The sequence below is a fragment of the Antechinus flavipes genome, chromosome 5 (assembly GCF_016432865.1).
Source record: "Antechinus flavipes isolate AdamAnt ecotype Samford, QLD, Australia chromosome 5, AdamAnt_v2, whole genome shotgun sequence".
Classification (NCBI taxonomy): Eukaryota; Metazoa; Chordata; class Mammalia; order Dasyuromorphia; family Dasyuridae; genus Antechinus; species Antechinus flavipes.
The window spans coordinates 103,475,513-103,496,034 of NC_067402.1; the positions used below are offsets into that span (position 1 = coordinate 103,475,513).

General features: G+C 37.7%; 1 protein-coding gene across 6 annotated transcripts in view; it reads left to right on the top strand.

Moving 5' to 3' along the window:
* The window catches only part of HIPK2 (homeodomain interacting protein kinase 2), a 279,859-nt gene that overhangs the window by 240,124 nt on the left and 19,213 nt on the right, over positions 1-20,522 (top strand). For 5 of the 6 annotated variants that reach the window (XM_051963527.1, XM_051963528.1, XM_051963523.1 and 2 more), the window contains exon 13: positions 12,220-12,464. In XM_051963527.1, coding sequence (XP_051819487.1) covers positions 12,220-12,464 — 245 coding nt within the window. The remainder of the gene's footprint in view (positions 1-12,219; positions 12,465-20,522) is intronic. The other variant, XM_051963526.1, reaches the window with a different exon arrangement.

The window sequence follows — 20,522 nt, forward strand, 5'->3', positions numbered from 1 at the left end:
CACAAGTACTAACTAAGAAAACAGACAGGATCATTTTTTTTTTCTGGAAGGGACTTAAGAAGTCACTTAGTCCAACACTTTACAGAAGAGGAGACTAAGGCGTAACATGACATATCCAAGTCCCATCCCTGTTTCCTCCCCCCACCTCCCAATGAGAGTGCAAACTAAGACTCTGGATCTGAGGTCAAAGTTATTTACACTCCACACTTTGCATTGCTTCTCCTCATCCTCCAGCTGGTGATCAGGGTAGAACTAATCTACTTGCCATATGCTGCCAGCAGGATTTAGGTCAAGGTTCGCAATCAGGAGTGGGTGGTAGAAAGAGGTAAAGAGAAAATGGGCCAGTTCAGAAGACAGCTATTAGAAGCAGGAAAAAGCCACTTGTTGGTTTAAGTCTGAATCAAGAATTAAACCAAAGAGTCAGGAGAATAGTGTCATCAAACTCTACAAGGCAGAAAGTTTAGGGCTAGATCACCTATTTGAGAAGTACATACTAGAACAGGAGTAGGGAACTCAGTGTAAGGATGAACTAGAAGGGCATCAAGAAAAGCCAACACATTACACAGACTCTGATCCAACAAATAAAGGACAATTTGTTTTGACCAATATGTGCTCTAGCAGAGCATCCTCCTTGCCCTGTGCCATGTATATCCTACCCCCCAATCAGATAGTTGAAAATATGAAAAATAACTAGAACCAAAAGTCAAAGTTTGTATATTCTTCAATATTTATTAAAAGCAGTAACCAATTAAAATGATTGTAACCTTTCTGTTGCTTCCACTATCATTTTCTCAATTATCCAACCATAAAATCTTGTATTTACCACTCTTCCTTCTACCTTGCTCCCCCACATCCTATTAATTGCCAAGTCCCATTATTAGTTGCCTTTGTTCATAATATCCCTTGCATCTTTATCATCCTCTCCAATCACACTTCATCACCTCTCTAACTGATCCTTCGTAACATTTATTAAAATAATCTTCTTTCTCCTGTTCAAAACCCTTCATTATTGCTCTTTTATCTATAGGACAAAATAGAAACTCCCTATATTTAAGATTCTCCACAATCTAACTTCTTAGTCATAGCTAACTCCCAATTTATATTACAACCAAATTCAGTGCTCTTTGATCTCATTCTATTCTCCCCCCCAATTCTTGCACTCCTAGAATCAATGTATTGCCAGGCCTGGTGGCATACACTAGTGATCCCTGCTACTGGGGAGGCTGAGGCTCATGGAGCATTTGAATAAGAAGTTCTGAGCTTTGGTAGGGCTAAAGCCATTCTTTTATCTACACTAAGTATGGCACTGATACAGTGAATCCCTGGGATGGGGAAGCTACCAGGCTGCCTAAGGAGTGACAAACCAGCTCAAGTTAGAAATGAAGCAGGTCAAAACTTCTGTGCTAGTCAGTAGTGAAATTAAACTTATAAGTGGCTGTTAAATTTTCAGCCTAGGCAGAAACACAGTTTCTCCCCCTCCTTTTCCAATTCCCAGCAAAAATAATAATAATAATAATAATAATAATCTCACCATTTACGGAAAGTACCCTTCCTTTTCATCTTTTCCTGTCAAAAATTTTTTAAATGTTCCTCATAATTTGATTCAGGGGCTACCTCCGCCATGAACCCTAATAGGATCTTCCTATTTGAAAATGGTCCCTCTCTCATCAGAATTTCTTAAGATTACCCTGTCTGGTTCTGGTTCTTTTTTTTTTTTTTTTCTTAAACCTCTATCACATTTTATCTTGTATCATTTTGATTTGTATTTATGTCATGTCTACCCATCAGCATATAAAATCCCTGAGAGCAAAAATTGTATTGTATTTGGGGTTTAAATTTGTTTTTTAATTTTTGTATTTCCAGAATCTTGCATTAATAAATATACAAACTGAATATTTGTTGAATGTAGTTGAAGTTGGAATGCTTAGCAACCTGTAAGAACACTGATATATTTGGCAATTCAAGATAACCAATGAAATATAGTATTTTTAAGAAGAATGTATGCAAATGGAAGTTCCATACTTAATTAGTGGAGATTATGAACAATTGGCAATTGAAAGACTTTTGGAAAGATAACCAATGAAATATAGTATCTTTAAGAACAATGTATGTAAATGGAAGTTCCATACTTAATGGAGATTATGAACAATGACCAAAGGAGGTCAGAGCAAGCCATAGATGCTGGTGTCTGTATACTATCCAGGCTAATGAAAACAAGTTGCAAAGAATTAAGGTTGCAGAAACTATTTAACTTGGTGATAGTAATGCAGGACACTTCAGCTGTCCACAGATTAATTAGTAAAAAATTATAAGAGATGATATGGCAAAATTTTTAGAGAATACTTCCTTGGGAAAGTAATTTTAAAACCCATGACAAAAGCAGTAATACTATACTTGATTCTTTATGAAGGACAGGTAATAGTTCAAGAGAAAACTATGTAATAGTGATCCTAACTTGACTAAGTTTAGCATTCTGATGAGAAGGAAAGGCAAAGAATGTAATTGTTCTGCTGATCAACTTAGAAAAAGTCATTGCAAAAAATGTGGTTAATTTAGTGGAGTAAATGAAAGGAAAAAGTTAGAGATTACTAGATTACTCATATAATACCAGGAGTGGTTAAAAATTCTTTCTTAGAAAGAATTGAATGTATGCCTCCCCATCGGGAAGCCCTGTGTGGCTGATTAGAAAAATAAAAAGCCAATGCAGCGACCAAGTGGGTGACTGCCTATGGGAGGACAAGAAAGTTCACAAAAAATCTGACTGATGGGGAATTAGGTAAGCCAAAAAGAGTTGAAAAAGAGTTGAATTAAGGATTCTTTAAATAAAACAGAAGCCAAATGGCTGTTAGTGTCAGGATTTGGGACATGACAGGTAAGCTAAATGTATCCAAAAGGAAGAGGAGCCATAGCTATCGAGGACTCTTAACTTTCCTCTTCCTGTAAACTCTAACCAGTGTGCCCCTCTTACATCCAGTTCTAATGACTGATATTCCTGACCTCGCCTTAGCTAGCCTGACTATAGGATCACTATTTTAGAAGGGATCTTAGAGGCCACATTGAGTGCAAGCTCTTCATTTTATAGATGAGGAAACTTGAGACACAAAGCAGTTGAGTGACTTGCCCAGTTTCACATGGTTTTATCAAGTGCCTAAGATTTGAACTTGGGTCTTCCTGACTTCAACTCTGGTGCCCTACTAGTGTCAGGCTACGCTAGTACACCACATTACTGACTTTTCTTGATCATTTAATTCTAAACTGCTTTGCCACACCATTTCCTACTTCTATATCTGATTTACCCACTATAGTGTGTTCTCTTCCTAGTAATTTAACTTCTGATTTCAGGAGTATCTTCTGTGGCATATCAGTGAGAAGAGCTACTAGCCCTGACAGATTTTCCAGTTAACTATTTGTGCTTTTCCCCAACCCACATAGTCTTCACAGATGCCTTGTGCTTACTGACAGATCTTCCAGACAAGTACAAGACTTCAGAAAACAAAAAAGAGACTGAAAAATGTCTCTCACATGCACACACTACAGCACTCTTTTATGTGTGAGACTGAAAAGTTTCTTATACTATTTAGTCTTCTAAACCCAGTCTCAAGTTCATTATTCAGACAGGATACAAGTAACTTTTATTAGAATTTACAATCACCTTTTGATGATAACTCCCCTTGGGGGAACTTGCAGAATTTCTAGTAACCAGTAGCTTCATGTAATTACATAATATACATATTATGTATATATATATAAAAGATATATATACATAAAGAGATAATGCGAGTGCCATTCTGAGGATTTTCTGAAGGACACTCAGTTTCTGCACATTTTAGAATTCCAACTCCTTGTGCCAACTCTTAGTTGCTCTGGTTGTATGATCCAGGTATGCTTTCAACAGGAACTTGACGATATTTAAAATTAGGAAAATTTTAAATCTCATCAAGTCCAACTCCCAAATATAAGCCAGCATTTGAACTCAAATCAAATCGAGGAATTTTTTTTCCATGGTGCCTTCAACTCTCACTGTTCTTTTCTTTTGAATCCCTTAGCCCCTTAGCATATATCACCAAATTTGTCCTGCAAAACCTCAGCCTTAGATCACTGTCAGCATACTCACCCCTGCCTACATCATGCCTTGACTCCTAATTTGCTACTGACTTCATCATGCAACCCTTTGAAGCGACTACTAATCTTTGCCAAATCTAATGGCCTTTTCTCAATCTTCATCTTTCCTTGACCTCTCTCTAGCCTTGGTCTTGTCAGTCACCCTTTTTCTCTCCCTTCATACACTCTTTATAGGTTTTTAGTGACTTTACTCTTGACTGTTCCTTCCCAGTCTCCTTTGCTTAGTTTTCAGCCAGGTCACATCCTCTAACTGGGGATGTCTTATGGGTTCTCTCGGGCCCTCTTTCTTTTCTCTTTTGATACTATTTTCACTTGGTAATCTTATCTGCTCCATGTAGTCAGTGATCATCTTTATGCTAATGATTCATAAATCTACTTAGCCAACCCTAAACTCTCTGCTAACCTTCAGTTTCACATCTCCCACTGCCTATTAGACATCTTTTACTGGATATACTATAGACATCTTAAATTCAAAACAGCCAACAAATTTGAGCTCATTATTTTTCCCCAACTTCTCTATTACTGTTGAATGTACCACAGTCCTCCTAGTCTCCCATGCTTTCCGTGACTCCTCACTCTCTCTTACCTCCTATAGCCAGTCCAGTGTCAATCTGTAAGTTTTACCTCTATAAGATGTCTCCCATGTCCCACTTCTCTACCCTAACATTGCCATCTTCCGAGCAGCCTCAGGCATAGATTTCTAGCTAGAAGGGACCATCTTTTCTTTTTTTTCTTTTTCTTTCTTTTTTTTTTTTTTTTTTTTTTGCTGAGGCATTTGGGGTTAAGTGACTTGCCCAGGGTCACACAGCTAGGACGTGTTAAGTGTCTGAGGTCAGATTTGAACCCAGGTCCTCCTGACTAAAGGGCTGGTGCTCTATCCACTGTGCCACCTAGCTGTCCCCAAGGGAACCATCTTTTCAATGTAGACCATTGTTTTGACTCCCCTTCCCACGTTCCCTCTCAAAAAAAAAAAAAGTTTTTGAACTAAGAAAAACATTTTATTAGGGAAAGTGTTGTGAATTTATGAGAATACCATGATTACTGAATCTTCATAGACAAGATTATCCAAAAGTAGTAAAAAAAAAAATTTTTTTTTGACCCAAAACATATCCCTTTCTCAATTTATGCTGATTATAAAAGAAGTAAACTACTTTTTGATGAAAGGAGAGCTACTGAGAAATGACTACCAATCTGAATTCTTTGAACTCAACAAAATCTGCCTCCATAGGACATAGACAGACATTTGGAACAAAAGTAGGCACAATAGGGGAACTAATTCTCATATCGAAACATTTCCATCCACAGCTATATGACTCCTTTAATTCCTATAATTTGATTGTAAACTTCTTGGAGTTGAGGAAGATTGCCTGCTTGTACAATATACAAAGTTATGCCCACAATAGAAATTCAGTAAATGCTTGTTAAATGAATAAATTAATATTTGTTATTATATAGCCACTAAACATTGGTCAAACTTTCATTATGTTTTAGTTTAAAGAAATAGTATGTTCCCAAGGTTATTAGAAGTAGTAATAATACATCTAACTTTCCTCCAGACAGACAAGACAGTTTTGTTTGGCTGACTCAGATGTATTATCATTATTGGGAATTTATTGTATGATGACTTGATTAGAACTATCAAAAGCCATGTTATAAAGAGGAGCTAGTCTATGTTACTATTTCATAGCCAGTGTCCTGACACTTTAGCAAGTTACAAAGACATCTTTGATGTGCTGCAGTGCCCTGGATTTCCTTGTTCCCTATTGTCACTTTCTGACTAGAAAAGTGGTTGATTTGGGGGTGAGCAGGAGGAGGGAGGGGAAGAGTAATTATCACAGGAGAAGGAAAATAATGTGTGTGTATGTAAATTGTGTTATTAGGAAAGGAGATTTATTGACCTGGATAAGAAAGACCAAGAAGGGAAAGTAACAGAGGAATGTGTCATGAATTAAAAGATTAGAAAATGCCATTGCATGTAATGGCTTAGATGTTACTCTGACAAAGGGCTGGTGAATCAAAACTAGATGACCTCTCACAGTTCCTTCCGATCCAACAATTCTATTATTCCCAAGGAAGTAACTGAATTTAAAGAATTGCTTTTGTTGGCTAGAGGTTATGAAAAAATCACCGACTAGAAAATTTTTGGCTCAATATATAAAGTACATTGTTTCTAAGCTAAAATTTAAAAGCCAGTCTCAGATAGAAGCTTCCAATGTTCCTATCAGTGACAAAAGCTGATCATTTCTAGGTCTGTGGGTTTTGCCAAAATATATAGTAGAGCTGAAAAGATGCAACTCCCTTGCAAGGGACTGAAGCACTTGTTCCTACAACATAGTGACTATCACTCCATATTGCTTCCATATGAACCAGGCTCATTCAAACATCTTAGGCTCATTCAAAATATTATTTATTATGCTGTGGGTGTCACACTAAAATCATAATAATTCTCATTTAGGTAGCATTTAGTTTTGCTTTCATATCCATCATTTTGCTGGCAACCCCATGAAATAGATAGTATTTAGTACATATCACCCTGCTAGATTCTGTGTTATGTAATATAAATGTATATTCATTTCATAGATGAAGAAACTGAGACTCAGAAGTCACCTAGCCAATGAAACCTAAAAAAATTCAGCTGAATGCCTTGTTTTCACATTTCAAACATGGTGCTCTTTTTCTTTATACTACTCTAGCTCTGAGAGACAAAATATATAAGAAACAATTAAAGAATACAAGCTAGTAGTGGATAATACAATATAAATTTTACATCTGTGTCATGAATTAGAAAGTGAGAGAATAATTAAAATAATGTGAGGGTGGTCAGGGAAGGTTTCTTTATGCAAACCAGTTTGCCTATTGCTTAAAGAAAGTGGTGGATAGAGAATAGCAGAAAAAAAACAAAGGTCAAGGGGTACAATATGAAGAAAGACTTGTCTTATGAATTGGAATGCTTGCTGGGTATAGAGTTAGACAAGAGAGACAAGAATATAGTTTTTACAAAAGGCTAGGAAGATGAAGAATTGGGGTTTTAAAGGGTCTAGGCCCCCTTCCTAGTTAGAATGAGCTGCTTTTTCTATTTGATGTATTTGTTCCTGTTGGAGTTGTTTCCAGTATTGAGTCTGATTTCTTTACTCATTGCTATCCATTTCCTTTTTATCATGCTGGAATCATCTATTGCCATGACAACATAATGCAATCAGTGAACTGTAGCAGCTATATTTTCTATATTCAGGAGTGGTGTGACATCAAGGCCATTTAAACAGACCTCTCTGCTACCCTCTCTCTATCTCTGTATTGCTTTTATTAAACTAACTCATACTGAAATTGATAAACCATCAACAATAATTAGACACAGTGGTAGAGTGAATCTCCCAATAGTGTCAACATACATAAACCTAATGAACTTTTAGGTGTAGTCTCAAATATTTAATGCTTTTTAAAAATCAGTTCTTTAATGTCTTCATATTTGACTTATGTTTAAACAGTAAAGCATAAATAGGAATTTTTGGATTTAAAATGGATAGAAAATAAAGCTAGGAAACAGATTCACTGAGACTTTTCCTAAACTCTGAACACTTACATGTTTCATGCAAATCTGGAAATATGTGGAATATACTCATGCTTGAGAGAGAGAGAGAGAGAGAGTGAGAGTGTGTGTGTGTGTGTATAAATACTCAAATTAAGTCAAAACATAATATAAACATATATATGGAAATATATATGAGAATATATGTGATATATAAATAAATAGATAAATTACAGTTTGCTTCACTAAATTTGTTAATTCTTGCTTTGATTATTTTCTGGCTCTGTGGTTTCATTGATGTGGGTACTCCTTCCATCAGGATAACTTACTTCCATGTATGACTCTTCTTCATGATCTCTCAAGTCCAATTTAAGGGGATTTTACCCAATATCCTGGGGGCCAGCTGTTGGTGTCTTTTGATTTTAGGTAGGTACCAGTAGAGCATTTAAGATATCCATCAGATGGTATCTTTTGCTTTTTCCTAGACCATTAGACTATCTCATTTTTCATTTGTACATCTTTCTGAAAACTTTTAAGGCATTTTTGTAGTTTCTCATTGGTTACACGCTGTAACTTATTTTCATACACCCTCTCTGTGCCTATGAATAATCTGCTACTTTAATTTCTCAGAGCCTATGATATGCCATATCTCATAGCTTTAAGATACCAAAAATGTTGCTTTTACTATAAGCAAACAATTGCCCCTTTAGTTTGGGGGACACTTCCACTTCAAATAGAATGAGAATTTCAGGAATTTTTAAGAGTTTATTGGGTATATTCCTTAATAAGTTATAACAACAAACTGATTTTACTTTAATCAGTTTAATTTACTTTACACCTCATGCAAATCATTTCTTATAAGAAATTCTTAGCATTGAAAGTGACTTTATCTAGTCCTTCCTCTGACTCCATATACAAATCAGCTCTTCTATGTTCAAATTCATATTCAGTAAGCATTCTAATGAGAAATGGAATATGTTCACAGTTAAATAAATTCAAAATAGACACAAAAGCATTTCAGGGAGGAGAGATCAGAAAAAGGTTCAATAAGTGATACTTGAATGGAGCTTTGAAAGAATCCCAAACATTTCAAGTAGATATAAGAAAGAAAAGTGCTCAAGACACGAAGGCACTGAGGCCACAGGTGGCACGTCCTATAGAGAGAATTGAAACTGGCCAGTTTGATTAGTAATATAGAGCATGTGAGGTAGACTGATATGAAATCAGTCTGGAAAGATAAATTGAAGCCAGATTACAAAGTGTCTTAAATCCCAAATAATGGTTTGCATTTCATCTGAAGGCAGCAGGGAGCCACTGAAATTATTTGATCAGAGGTGAACATGGTCAGAACTGTGCTTTAGAAGTATCACTTGGGCAGCTGTATGGAGGATGGGTTGGAGAAGAGAGAGGCCAGTTAGGAAAATTTTACAGGAATTCAGGTAAGAGATGAATAAGAATCTAAATTCAGCTGAAAAGAATAGGGAAGAAGACATGGAGATGAGATATGTTTTCAAGGCTTGGCAATTGATTGGGCATGAGTGCCAAGGGAAGGGTGAAGAATCAAGAATGACTCTGAGGTTGTGACCCAGGTTTAAGATAGCCCAGAAGGAATGGTCTTTGTCAGAAATAGGAAAGTTAGGAAGGCCCTCACCTTCCACTGGAATAGAATACTGTGGGACCTCACTTTTATTCCAGTGTTAGATAACAAAAGTTTTTATTTGTATTGAATTGGCATCTGTTTCTCTATAATATACACATTTAGATGGGTGATGCCAGATATGCCTAATTTGAATGCCATTTACAATCTGTCCAGTTACCGTGTTCCGTATTAGGCTTTGTCTACATACAGTGTGTATATAATTTACTATAGTAATCAAAACAACAAAAAAGTTAACCTTTTTTCTCTATCTACAGGTGATATGTTCCTCAAAAGTTTAGCATGTTACAAAAGAACATTGACCTTGAGGTCAGAGGATGTGGGTTCAAATCCCATCTCTGCTGATACTCTGTATGACTTTGGGGAAGTTACCTAACTAACCGGGGTCTAAGTTTGCTCATCTGTAAAATGAAAGAATTGGATTGGAAAGGATGGGTATTTTCCAGCGCTGAAGTTACAGTCCTATCAGTTATGCTGTAATTATGCTTTAAATGCACTACAGGCATTTTAAAAGAAAACTTACCCCCCAATACACAGTTTTACATATGACTATTCAAGAAAGATGGCTAATGCATATCAAACAGAATATATTTTTATTTTGTTTCATTTCAGTGTGAAGCAATATGCTTTTGTGTGTGCTTCAGGTAATTATCAAAGGATTTTGTGACTTTATTGGGATCCTACAAACTCTGATGGATATATTCCCCCCACTGACACTGGTACCTAGAGATAACTCAGAAGATATTGTCCAAGACACAGCTATCACTGACTTTGTGGCCTAGAGATAGCCCAGCCCATTTAAAATCCCTTGGTTCCTTGCTGGAAGAGACACTCTTCAGCTTAATCTTATATACGAGAATTTTCCAGGGAACATAGACCCAAGAAAGCTGTCCAGGAATAGAAGACTCCCCGCATTGCTGGAGCGTCACTGCTCCTCACGAAAGAGACCTCACCAGGTTTTCTACTTCCCCTCATGTTAAAATCATTAATGAGCTCTACAAACCAGCCCATTCTAAGGACACAAGCTGAGAAGTTCTGATTCTCCCTCCTTTTTTCTATTGCCTGGAGAGGGGCTTTTGGCTATGGTGGCTGCCTTTCTGCTCTCACAGTCCTGCCCCACTAATTGTCATGAGTATAAGGGTGGGGGCATCCCAGGTGTACCTGTGTCTACAGAGGAACCACAGAATCACACATCTCACCCTTCTTTTGTAGTAGTCAACACAAAATTAGCTCTTCTTTCCTGGAAGCACTTGAAACTTGGTGGTTTTTCATTTCATAAATTACTTCCCAGAGAATCTCATTGTGTACTGTGGATGAACATTTGGGGAGACTGAACTCCTATGCTATGCTCAGCCTCTGCCATTTTCAATTCCACTTTGCCTTTTTCATGCCCACACTAGAGTTTTTGGAGGGCAAACTCCACTTCCTACACATTGCTTTCATGCAGGAAAGATCCCTGTCCTCTCCTCTAACCCCAGTTCCTTTGAAGGCCCAGATTGAACACCTTTCTTTGGGCATTCTGCATATACAGAAATGATCATAGCATGATTTCTAGTAGGCTCCAAGGTATATGGTGAGCTGGATAAAGTTGAAGTGCACTCTTGTGGCCATTTTTACCCTGAATCTCTTGCTAACTTCCCCATTGCCCTCAACAATAAAAATGTCATGTTCTTTCTGAGCTGAAGGCTCTAGCCATCATCTTCTCTTAATTCCTAAATCTATGGTCATTTTTCATTCCTCTTTTTCCAAACCTTCTCTCCTTACTCTATATACACACTTGGTCAGCAGCTGGTCTTGCTGATTATTTGCTCTACATCCTCTTTCATGGGAAGCAGCCCAGAATAAAGAAGAGAGCTGTCTCCATCTCTGAGGCTTGGCTCAAGTCCTGCCTGGACACGTCCTAACTGGGAAGCAAATCACTTAGCCTCTCATTGCTCCATGCAACCCCCTGGGACCATTGTGCAGAAAAGATGAGAATCTGCTTGGTAGAGGGAATTCTCTAGCTCCCTCCTGTCAGTTCCATGAAAACCTAGTTTAGGTTCCCATCATCTCCCAACCAGACAACATCCAGCCTGTCCGCTTCCAATCTCTCTTCTTTCAAATCCAGAGTCTCAGAGGGTGAAGGGACATTAGAGGCCATCTAGTCAAGAAGTCAAGAATTCCCTCTACAAAATAGTCAATGTTGTCATCTAGTCTTTCTTTGAAGAACTCCAAAGGCAGGTAATTCATGATCTCCCAAGGTTCTCCCTATTATCTTTGGATGTCCTTACATCAAAATTAAAGTCTTTCCATTCGTTGGTCTTGGGTCTTCCCTCCTGGACCAGTCTGGTCCCTTTTCATGCAACAGTCTTTTGAATACTTGAAGACTGATTTATTTCCCTCAAATCTTATCTTGTCCAAACTAAATAGCCCCAGTGCCTTCAGCCCTTTCTTTACTCTCCTGGTTGTACTCCTTTGCCCTTCCTAAATCATGGTAGCCAAAACTAAACATAATTATACTCCAGATGTCATCAGACCATGGCAAAATATGATGGAACTGTCACCTTTCTAGTCCTAAACACTATGCTTCTCTGAATGAAGTTTAAGATTGCATTAGCTTTTTTGGCCATCTGTCATCCCACTGTTGATTCATATTGAGCTTAGAGGCCAATAAAACCTCCAGATCTTTTTCAGATAAACCCTTATTTTTAACCATACCTCCTTTCCCTCCCCCACAGTATAAAATTTCACATGTATTACTACAAACTTTCATCTTGCTGACCCATTTCTACTCTGTGCAGGAAGTGTGTCTCCTCATTTTGTGTTCCCCCTTCCTCAAGCCAACGCAGGAGGAGCTGCCGAATCACTGACGGCAGGAGGTTTTATTCTGCAGCCTTTCTCATGGTGTCTATTCTTTTCCTCCTTGTGTTTTCAGCACTCTCTCCAAACAAAGAAAAAATGTCATCAGCTGTGTCACGGTTCATGATTCTCCTTACTCTGATTCCTCCAGCAACAACAGCCCCTACACCATGCAGCATCGAGCAGGCCACAATGCAAACACCTATGACCCCAAGGGGGCGCTGGAGAGCCACTGCAGCGGGAATCCCCGAACTATTATTGTGCCGCCCCTGAAAACCCAGGCCAGCGAAGTGTTGGTGGAGTGTGATAGCCTAGTTCCAGGTAACGTGGGCGGGCCGGGGCCGACGCCCCGAAGGGCCAAGTCTGGGGCTCAGTGCTGGCCGGCCCAGGGGGGTGGGAGAGGGGGAGGGCGGGGCGAGGAGCCCCGGAGACCCCGCTCCTTCATGAGTAAAGGAAGCCTCATTCATTTGGAGCGCCCTCCTTGGAAATTTGTGCAGTTTGGGAACTTCTGGAATCACCCGAGAAAAGGGATTTGCAAAGGAAGTTCACAGTGAAAACAAGGTTATAAGGACATTGCTTAATTCTAAAAAATAGCTCGTAATTCAGGCCGCGCTTTCAGACTTGTTCTTTCTGTTCCAAATGAGTGAGGTTTGACTGCACTAAGTAACGCAAAATGAGAGTAACTCAGTGCAATCTGATATGATGGTTGGGAACAGCTGAGTATTTCCATTACCAGTCACATTCTTCCCAGGTAAGCCCCGGATCTGAGAGTGGGTAGGGTGTGGAAGGGTGATTAGAGACAGATCTTCCAGGCCAGGGAAGGGAAGGCCAAATAGAGCTAAAAGAAAGAAAGGATCTTGTTCTCATGCCTCTATTTTAGGAGGGTTTCTATCATATTCTAAATGGGGACTCTACTGTGTCTTGAAATAGGGAAAAAAAATGGCACCTGGGGAAAGTAAAGCTAAGGGATAATTTAATTAACATAAATAAATGTAACAGTCCATGTTAACTTATATTCCTCTTACATTCCTATGTCCCAGTCTCACTCTAGTGGAAAAATAAGAAGGGTACCAAATGTACCAGTTTTTCTTTCAGTTTTCCTAGCAGAAATGGCTTACTTCCCTGTCACAAGTAAGCAAAGAGCTAAACACATTAAATTTCAGAACTGGATGGGATCGTGGAACTCTCTGTTATTTCCCCTTCAGGATACAGTTTCCAAGGCTGTTGTTTTGAGGAGAATAATGACCAGTTGATCTTCTTGTGGTAGAATTGGAAGCAGCCACTAAGATCAATTACTTTGCATTCTACTCCATCATTTTATGGATGAGGGAAATGAGGCTCAAAGGAAGATTAGTAGGAACAGGTAATAAATTACAGGAAGGATTTTATTCACACAGGAAGAGTAACCAAATAATAAAGAATGTTCTGTTGGGACTGACTCTGACACATACTGCTCTGGGAGACGTGCAGTCCACCTGATCGAAAGCAATTCTGATGCTATCACTCCAAGGGATAGACAAGTAGAAAAGTACTCATTATTAAGCTTTGAAGTTCTAGGGTTGTCGGGTTGTTTGGTTGTTGTTGCTGCTGTTTTCCCAGTCCATTGATTTTCAAAGTCTATAACAGACCGTCTCATTTTTGAGAGGAAGACTAGGATGCACTTCTCACTTTGTCCACATGATATGCTGCCTGTCCTACATAACCAAACTTGTCTTTCACCTATCTGAGCTTGCCCATTCCTAATAGCTTCCATTTTTTTTTCTTCTTTTTCTGAGGCAATTGAAGTTAAATGACTTGCCCAGGGTCACACAACTAAGAAAATAGCTTCCATTTTTTTTATCTCAGAAGGTAGTGATACTTTATTTTGGACCTGGGAATATGTTATGGTGGAAAAAGTTGTCAATTTGGAGTCAGAGCATCTGAGTTCAAATCTTGACTCTGCCACTTCCTGTCTATATTGATGTTTGGCAAGTTATTTAATATCAGAAGAGGAGGGAGTAAACTAGATAACTTCTGTGGTTCCTTTCAATCCCAAATCAATGATCTTGTTTTAGAAAAATACAAATTTGCTTACACTGAGATTCACTGAGCTCTTGTCCATCTCTCCAATTCTGTCATTCTGTACTTACAGATAGCACTTAGCATCATTTGATCACCCACTGTATCCTAGATGCTTAGGAACTAATATATGGTCTTCTGTGTGTTTTTCCCATAGTCTGGTTAAATATAACTGCAGGGCCATAACTCTATATATCTCTATAACTCAGATATCGACAGCCCATTTTAAAAACCTGTTGTCTAGTCTTTGGAATGGGGCTGATATTTAATTCAGCTCAGAGGGTTTCTCTGGTATCAGTGACACAAATTTTGGTTTTGCTTCCTCATCTAAGGTCATTTTACAAAAATATCTATAAATCTGAGGTTAAAATGATTTTTTTCCCTAGTACCAGCACATCTTAAGGTCATGAATTTAGAGCTGAGAGGGATCTCTGAGGGAATTTGATCTTATTCTCTCGTTTTAGAAGTGAGGAAACTGGGGCCTAGAGAAGTTGAATGATTTGCAAAAGATTACATGAGTAGTCAGTTAGGATAGCATTTACTTAAGCTTGTTTTTTTGTTTGTTTTGAAGCATTAGATTTGCGTTATAACATTCCAGTGTCTATAAGCTAATGAAACCTGGTTTGGGGACACATCTTATCAATCTTAAATTTAACATCTCCTCTTCCTTTTTTGATGTTCTTCTAATAAACTGATTCTTTTTGTCTTACCTGACATTTACATGAATTTTTAAAATTTTCTTGATATTTAGTTACACAAATAACTCCATACTTATGGTTAAATCACTTGATTTCTACTTATTCTTTAATCATATAGGGATCCACTTCCATGTAGTTTTTAATTTATTCTTGACCAGGGACAAGAACATCATTACCATGACTCCTATTCAGAGAGCTTTAAAGATGGCATCTGTAAATTCTTTATCTGAAATAATTTCTGAAAGAAGACAGTTGCCAAGAGAAATTGGCTTAAAAGGTTATTATTTACCAAATAATTAGATATGAAATTAAATCAAACTATCTCCATGAAAAAGAAGAGATATGAAGGCTACCCCAACCCATTCTCTGCTTCAGTCCCAAGGATATAGAATATCATGTCTTGATACACAGAGTTTTGGGGCTACACAGGAAGAGATAAGATTTCATGTCCTCTGGAGAAGAAAATTCTCACAACAAGAAGCTAAGAGAGACAAGAAGAAATCTCAACTAATTCCTTCCATTTCATTGGTTTAGAAACAATCAGAATCCTTTTCGATGTGGAGAAGAAAAATTGAATTTTGGCGAGCCAAACAGAAGTGATTAAAGGGAGACTTTAATTCCAAATTAAGACTGAAATTATAAAGGTTAGCATTTCCATCAGTCTGAATATGAGGGGGAACAAAAAGAAACGTATAAAAATTGAAAGAAAATGTAAATACAATAGTCAGTTATTATTTGGCATTTTCTATTGCTCTCAAGTAAATGCTTAAATTTGGCTGTTTTGATATTTTATGTTAAAAGGTATAGAAATTCGTGACTGTGAATGAGCAAAGCAGTCACAAGGAAAGTATGCCACTTGCAGCTGAAGCTATGAGAAGGTGAAATGAAACATAAAAGCATGAAAATGTTCCTGCAGCTAAAGCTGCAGAAGCCCTGACCCAGAGAGCACTCCCTGAAAAGTTCACTTCTTTTTCCTCAGGAGATCATCCTTAATTCATTGTGTCTCTCTACTTTAAAATAGCAGCCCAAAGGTTGAGGTACTTAGGAGCATGATTGCATGAAGAACATTCCCAATTTAATTTAAATAGCAGAAAGGTATAAAACTACTTATAGAAGGGTTTATGTTTCATGTTTTATATTAAAAAACTGGATTGGGGCCTCATCAGTTCTCCTTCTAGTTTGTTTGGGGGCTTTTTGTTTTTCTAATGTGTGGATAGATGATACCATGCTACATAAGCAACAAATTTAAAATTTGATATATGTGAGCATTTAGTTTGTTAAAGGCTTAGTTTGTTTTATTTGTCCAAATCTCTTAAATGGTAAAATTGCTAACAGTATGATAGAAATTTAGTTCTATCTAAATACATACATTAATTGTCAGTTTTAAGGCTCACTCTGGAAGAAGATAAGAGATTCATTTATAACTTGCCACTCTCTCCAACAAGATTCTTAAAGGCAGTCTGATGGCCCTCCTCTCCCTCTCCCCCAGTTTTAGACAATGCAGAAAGAATTGGGAAATTTTCACCAGAGAGAGGGGGGAGGAGAGTACCTACCTTCTTTATTGTATTCTAGTCCTATTTGTACCAGCCCTGCCTCAGCTCTCAATATTGAATGAGGAGCAGACCTGGCAGCTAGAAGTTAAGCCATAGGTGTTCCTTGCTCAAAAAACTAGAAAATGCAGGCATCCTGGAGCACCTGGGTTGTGACTCCAGGGATATGCACAGGGGCTTCTAAGAAACCTTCTATTTTGTCTAGTTGCTATCTTCTTGCACCAGAAAAAAGTAGAAATACTATCTAGATCGCAATGCCTGTCAGTGCTCCTCAGCACCTTTCCCAGCTCCAGTCTTCACTCTTGTTTGTTGTTCAGTACTTTTTCAGTCATGTCTGATCCTTTGTGACTCCTTTTGGACTTATCTTGGCAAAGACACAGGAGCAGTCTGCCATTTGCTTCTCCAACTCATTTTACCAATGAAGTGACTTACCTCTGGTAACATAGCTAGTAAATGTCTGAGGTCAGGTTTGAACTCAAAAAATTGAATCTTTCTGACTTCAGGCTTGGCACTCTACTCATTATTCCCCCTAACTATCTCTTCCACATGGTTGCTTTATCCTCTAAAGCAGTACTGTGTCTGTGTCTGTGTCTGTCTGTCTGACTCTTTCTGTCTGTCTGTCTGTCTCTCTCTCTCTCTCTCACACACACACACACACACACACACACACACACACACAAAATGCAGGGGCATTCCTGCAGCCACATATTAACATTATCTGTGTTTTGTATTTAATTGTATTTTTATGAAATTTAGCTTATGAAATATTTGCTAGTGACGTATTAATCTGGTTCAGCTTGCACTTGGGAAGTTTTCATGAACACTTCTGTTTTAAGGAGTTGAGCCAAGCCATGACTCACTGTGGTACTTTTAGCCTTATTATAATTTTGGCAAGATATTGTCCAATTTGAGAGATAGTCCCAACCTTAGCAAAGCTTACATCAGCCACATGTCTGCCTCCAGGTAAACTCTACTAGAACAAATGGCTTAGGAATTAAAAAGGGCAAGAAAAGGGTTGTACAATCTAAAGAAGCAAGAGGATTCTCTTTGTTGAGAAATTTGGGAAGAAAAAATCTCTATTCTTCCTAAATTTAAGTAGGAAACTTTTTACCTTTGTAGAGAGGCCAAACATCTGAAGTGATAATACATTTGTTAAACCTATTCAGCCTTTTGCAGGTTCTCGAAGAAATTCTAATAATAGCTACTATACCAAAAAAGGCCAGATAATCATTTGTGATTACTAGTAATATCAATTATAATAAAAGATTTTATGTAATGCTTTTATTTCTGCAAATCCCAGTAGAAAACTGGATTAAATTCTCAAAATAATCATGTGAAATTTTTATATTATCCCTATTTTATAAATAAGCAAACTGAGGCTCAAGGAGGTTATAAATTCTTCTAATCAAAAGAATTTACCAACAAATATATAGAATCTGCAGTAGAAAAAGATAAGATCCTGATGAATATTAGCTACTAGAATTTGTTTCCTTGATATGTGTTCAAACCTAATTTTTTTTTTCTATGAGTCTATGTAGCAAGAACAATGAAAAGCCCATGTACAGGTATACACATAAAAATAAGAGATCTAGAGGAAAGTAAAAGTCTCAATGTGTTGGAGGGAGAATTTATTGGAGAATACAGACAAAAATGTTAGAGGATGAGGAGACAAAAGATATGAGTGGTTTATAACCTGTGCCATTGTGGAGAGAGTCCACATAGATGAGATCACAGATCCACTCAATTATATTAACTGGTATTAACTGCCTCAAGTGTGAATGGGGCAATGAAAGAGGGATCTGCAGGCATAGGAAGGATAATAGTTATGGGTACACAGGAAGAAGAAATCCCACAGCTTCTCTCATTGTCTGCTGTGGAAATGGAGTGAAGAAGCAGTAACAGATAAGAGTAGTGTATCCTACTCACAGTTTAAAAAAAAAAAAAAGAATCTTAAGAAGAGGGGGCAAAGTATTTTATGTTCGAGAGGATTCTTTCAATTTTCAGCTAATTGAGTTAGGAATCTCTAAATAGTCCAAACAAAAAGTCTTAAGGATACAGAATTGGATTAGGAAGGTAGTACTCTCTCAGTGGGGGGTGGGAGGGGGAGGGTACCCTTTGAACAGGAGAAGGAAAAACCAGGAAAAATGGGTTGCTAAAGATATACTCAAGATTCAAAAAATCCTATGGCACATCATAAATAACTTGTAGTTCCACAAAAACATAGGCTAAGATTGCAAGGATTGAGTCATAGTTTACCTTGTATAGGTCGCTCACAATTTGGTAGGAAGAGAAGACACACATTGCTCAGTTTCTTCTGGTCAGTCATGACGTGGTAGTCTTCAGAATATTTTAAGACATTTGAAACAAGTCATAGGATGGAAAAATAGGCACTAGACTAAAGTTTAAATTCATTATCATAGGAGTTTTCCAAAGAGTGAGTGAGACAGGTCCAAGTCTGAATCCTGAAACTAGAGCACTTCTATTACCTCATGATAGCTTTCTAAAACTGCCATAAAGTTACAGAGATTGAGGCACAAGTGCTGCAGGAATGTGTATCAGAAAGTATTGCCTTCTAACAAGGAGATAAATAAGATTAATCTGTTCTTTCTGGTTGGCTTTCCATCATTAACTATATCACAAGTCATGGGTGAGGGTGAGAATGGGGATGTGTGTGTGTACACGTGTGTACATGCACGGCATTTTCTCAGACTATATTAATTTCCAATAGGCCAATTTTGTCTTAGTCTATAAGTGGGGAATCTCAGGTGAAAGGATCTTTGCACAAAGGTTCATGCCACTGCCTTTGTATGCCTTGTGGAGTGACTTATGCTGAAAGGGCATTGGAATTTTTGTTGCAGGACTTCAGAAAAGAAATGTGTTGTTTTGATTCTGTGGAAAATTTCTCCAATTATGAATGGGAGTCTGGTACTCCTGGTTTTGTCATATGTTATTAGCTTTGTTATTCAAGACCAACAATAAATTAGAAAGAAAAAAAGCATAATCTCTTCTTACTAATTTGTAGATGAACTTTACAAGATAGTTAATAATTTCCAGTGACCTTGACCTATGTTTCTGTTGGGCAACCAATTACTTGTGTTCAATAAAGATACTTTTTTTCTGGCCAATCCTAGATCTTTGAAGACTTCTTCTTGAGAAAACTCTTACAAAAGACTTCTGGAAAGAAATCCTCTAGGTTCTCATCATGTTTATCTTCTTTAATAATTTCCACTGACCTTGACCTGTGTTTCTGTTGGGCAATCAGTTACTTGTATTTATAAAGCTACTTCTTTCTGGCCAAGCCTGGATCTTTGAAGACTTCTTATTGAGAAGACACTTAGAAAAGACTCCTGGAAAGACATTCTCTAGGTTCTCAAATTGTGTTTATCTTCTTTGGTTTTCAGGCACTATATTCTTCTGGGTCCCAATTCCCTCCACTAAGCATTCTGTAATTTAGTAGATCAAAGTAATAGGGACTTGCCCAAGCCAGAGAGGCACTTAGGAGAGGAAGAAATGGGATTTGAAGCCCACCAGCTTGTGACTCCAAGGCCCTATGCATCACAATGTGTTACTTTTCTGGCCCCAGATTCAGTGTAAATCTCTTCATATAAAGCTTTCCCATCAAAATGTTTTATTTGGGGATTCTTTAGTTAACTTCTTGCTTAATATATAATTGTAAGACCAAAACAGAGTTCTTTTTTGGCTACTATAACTAGTCTATAGGGTGGAAGGATACTTCGATTCCATATCGACTAGGACTAGGCAGCCATGAAGCTTTGTGTTTCAGAGTACCACCCCTTAATTATCTTTGCCCCCTCACAGAAGTAACCATTTTCTTAACTTTAAAAAGGCACTTACCTTAGAAATTATTTTTAATTTGGCTCCAGAAATAAACTTTCCAGATTGGGGTCTCAGTCTGGGACTTAAATAATTGACATTCATATGTGATGGCTCTTTCCTGTTTGAACCAGAGCATGTAGGATGGGGTACTGGAAAAAGTAGCATCAGGCTGGGAGTTAAAGGAACTTTGTTCAGAACTTGACTATGTTATTTAACTGTGTGACCTTGCACAAACC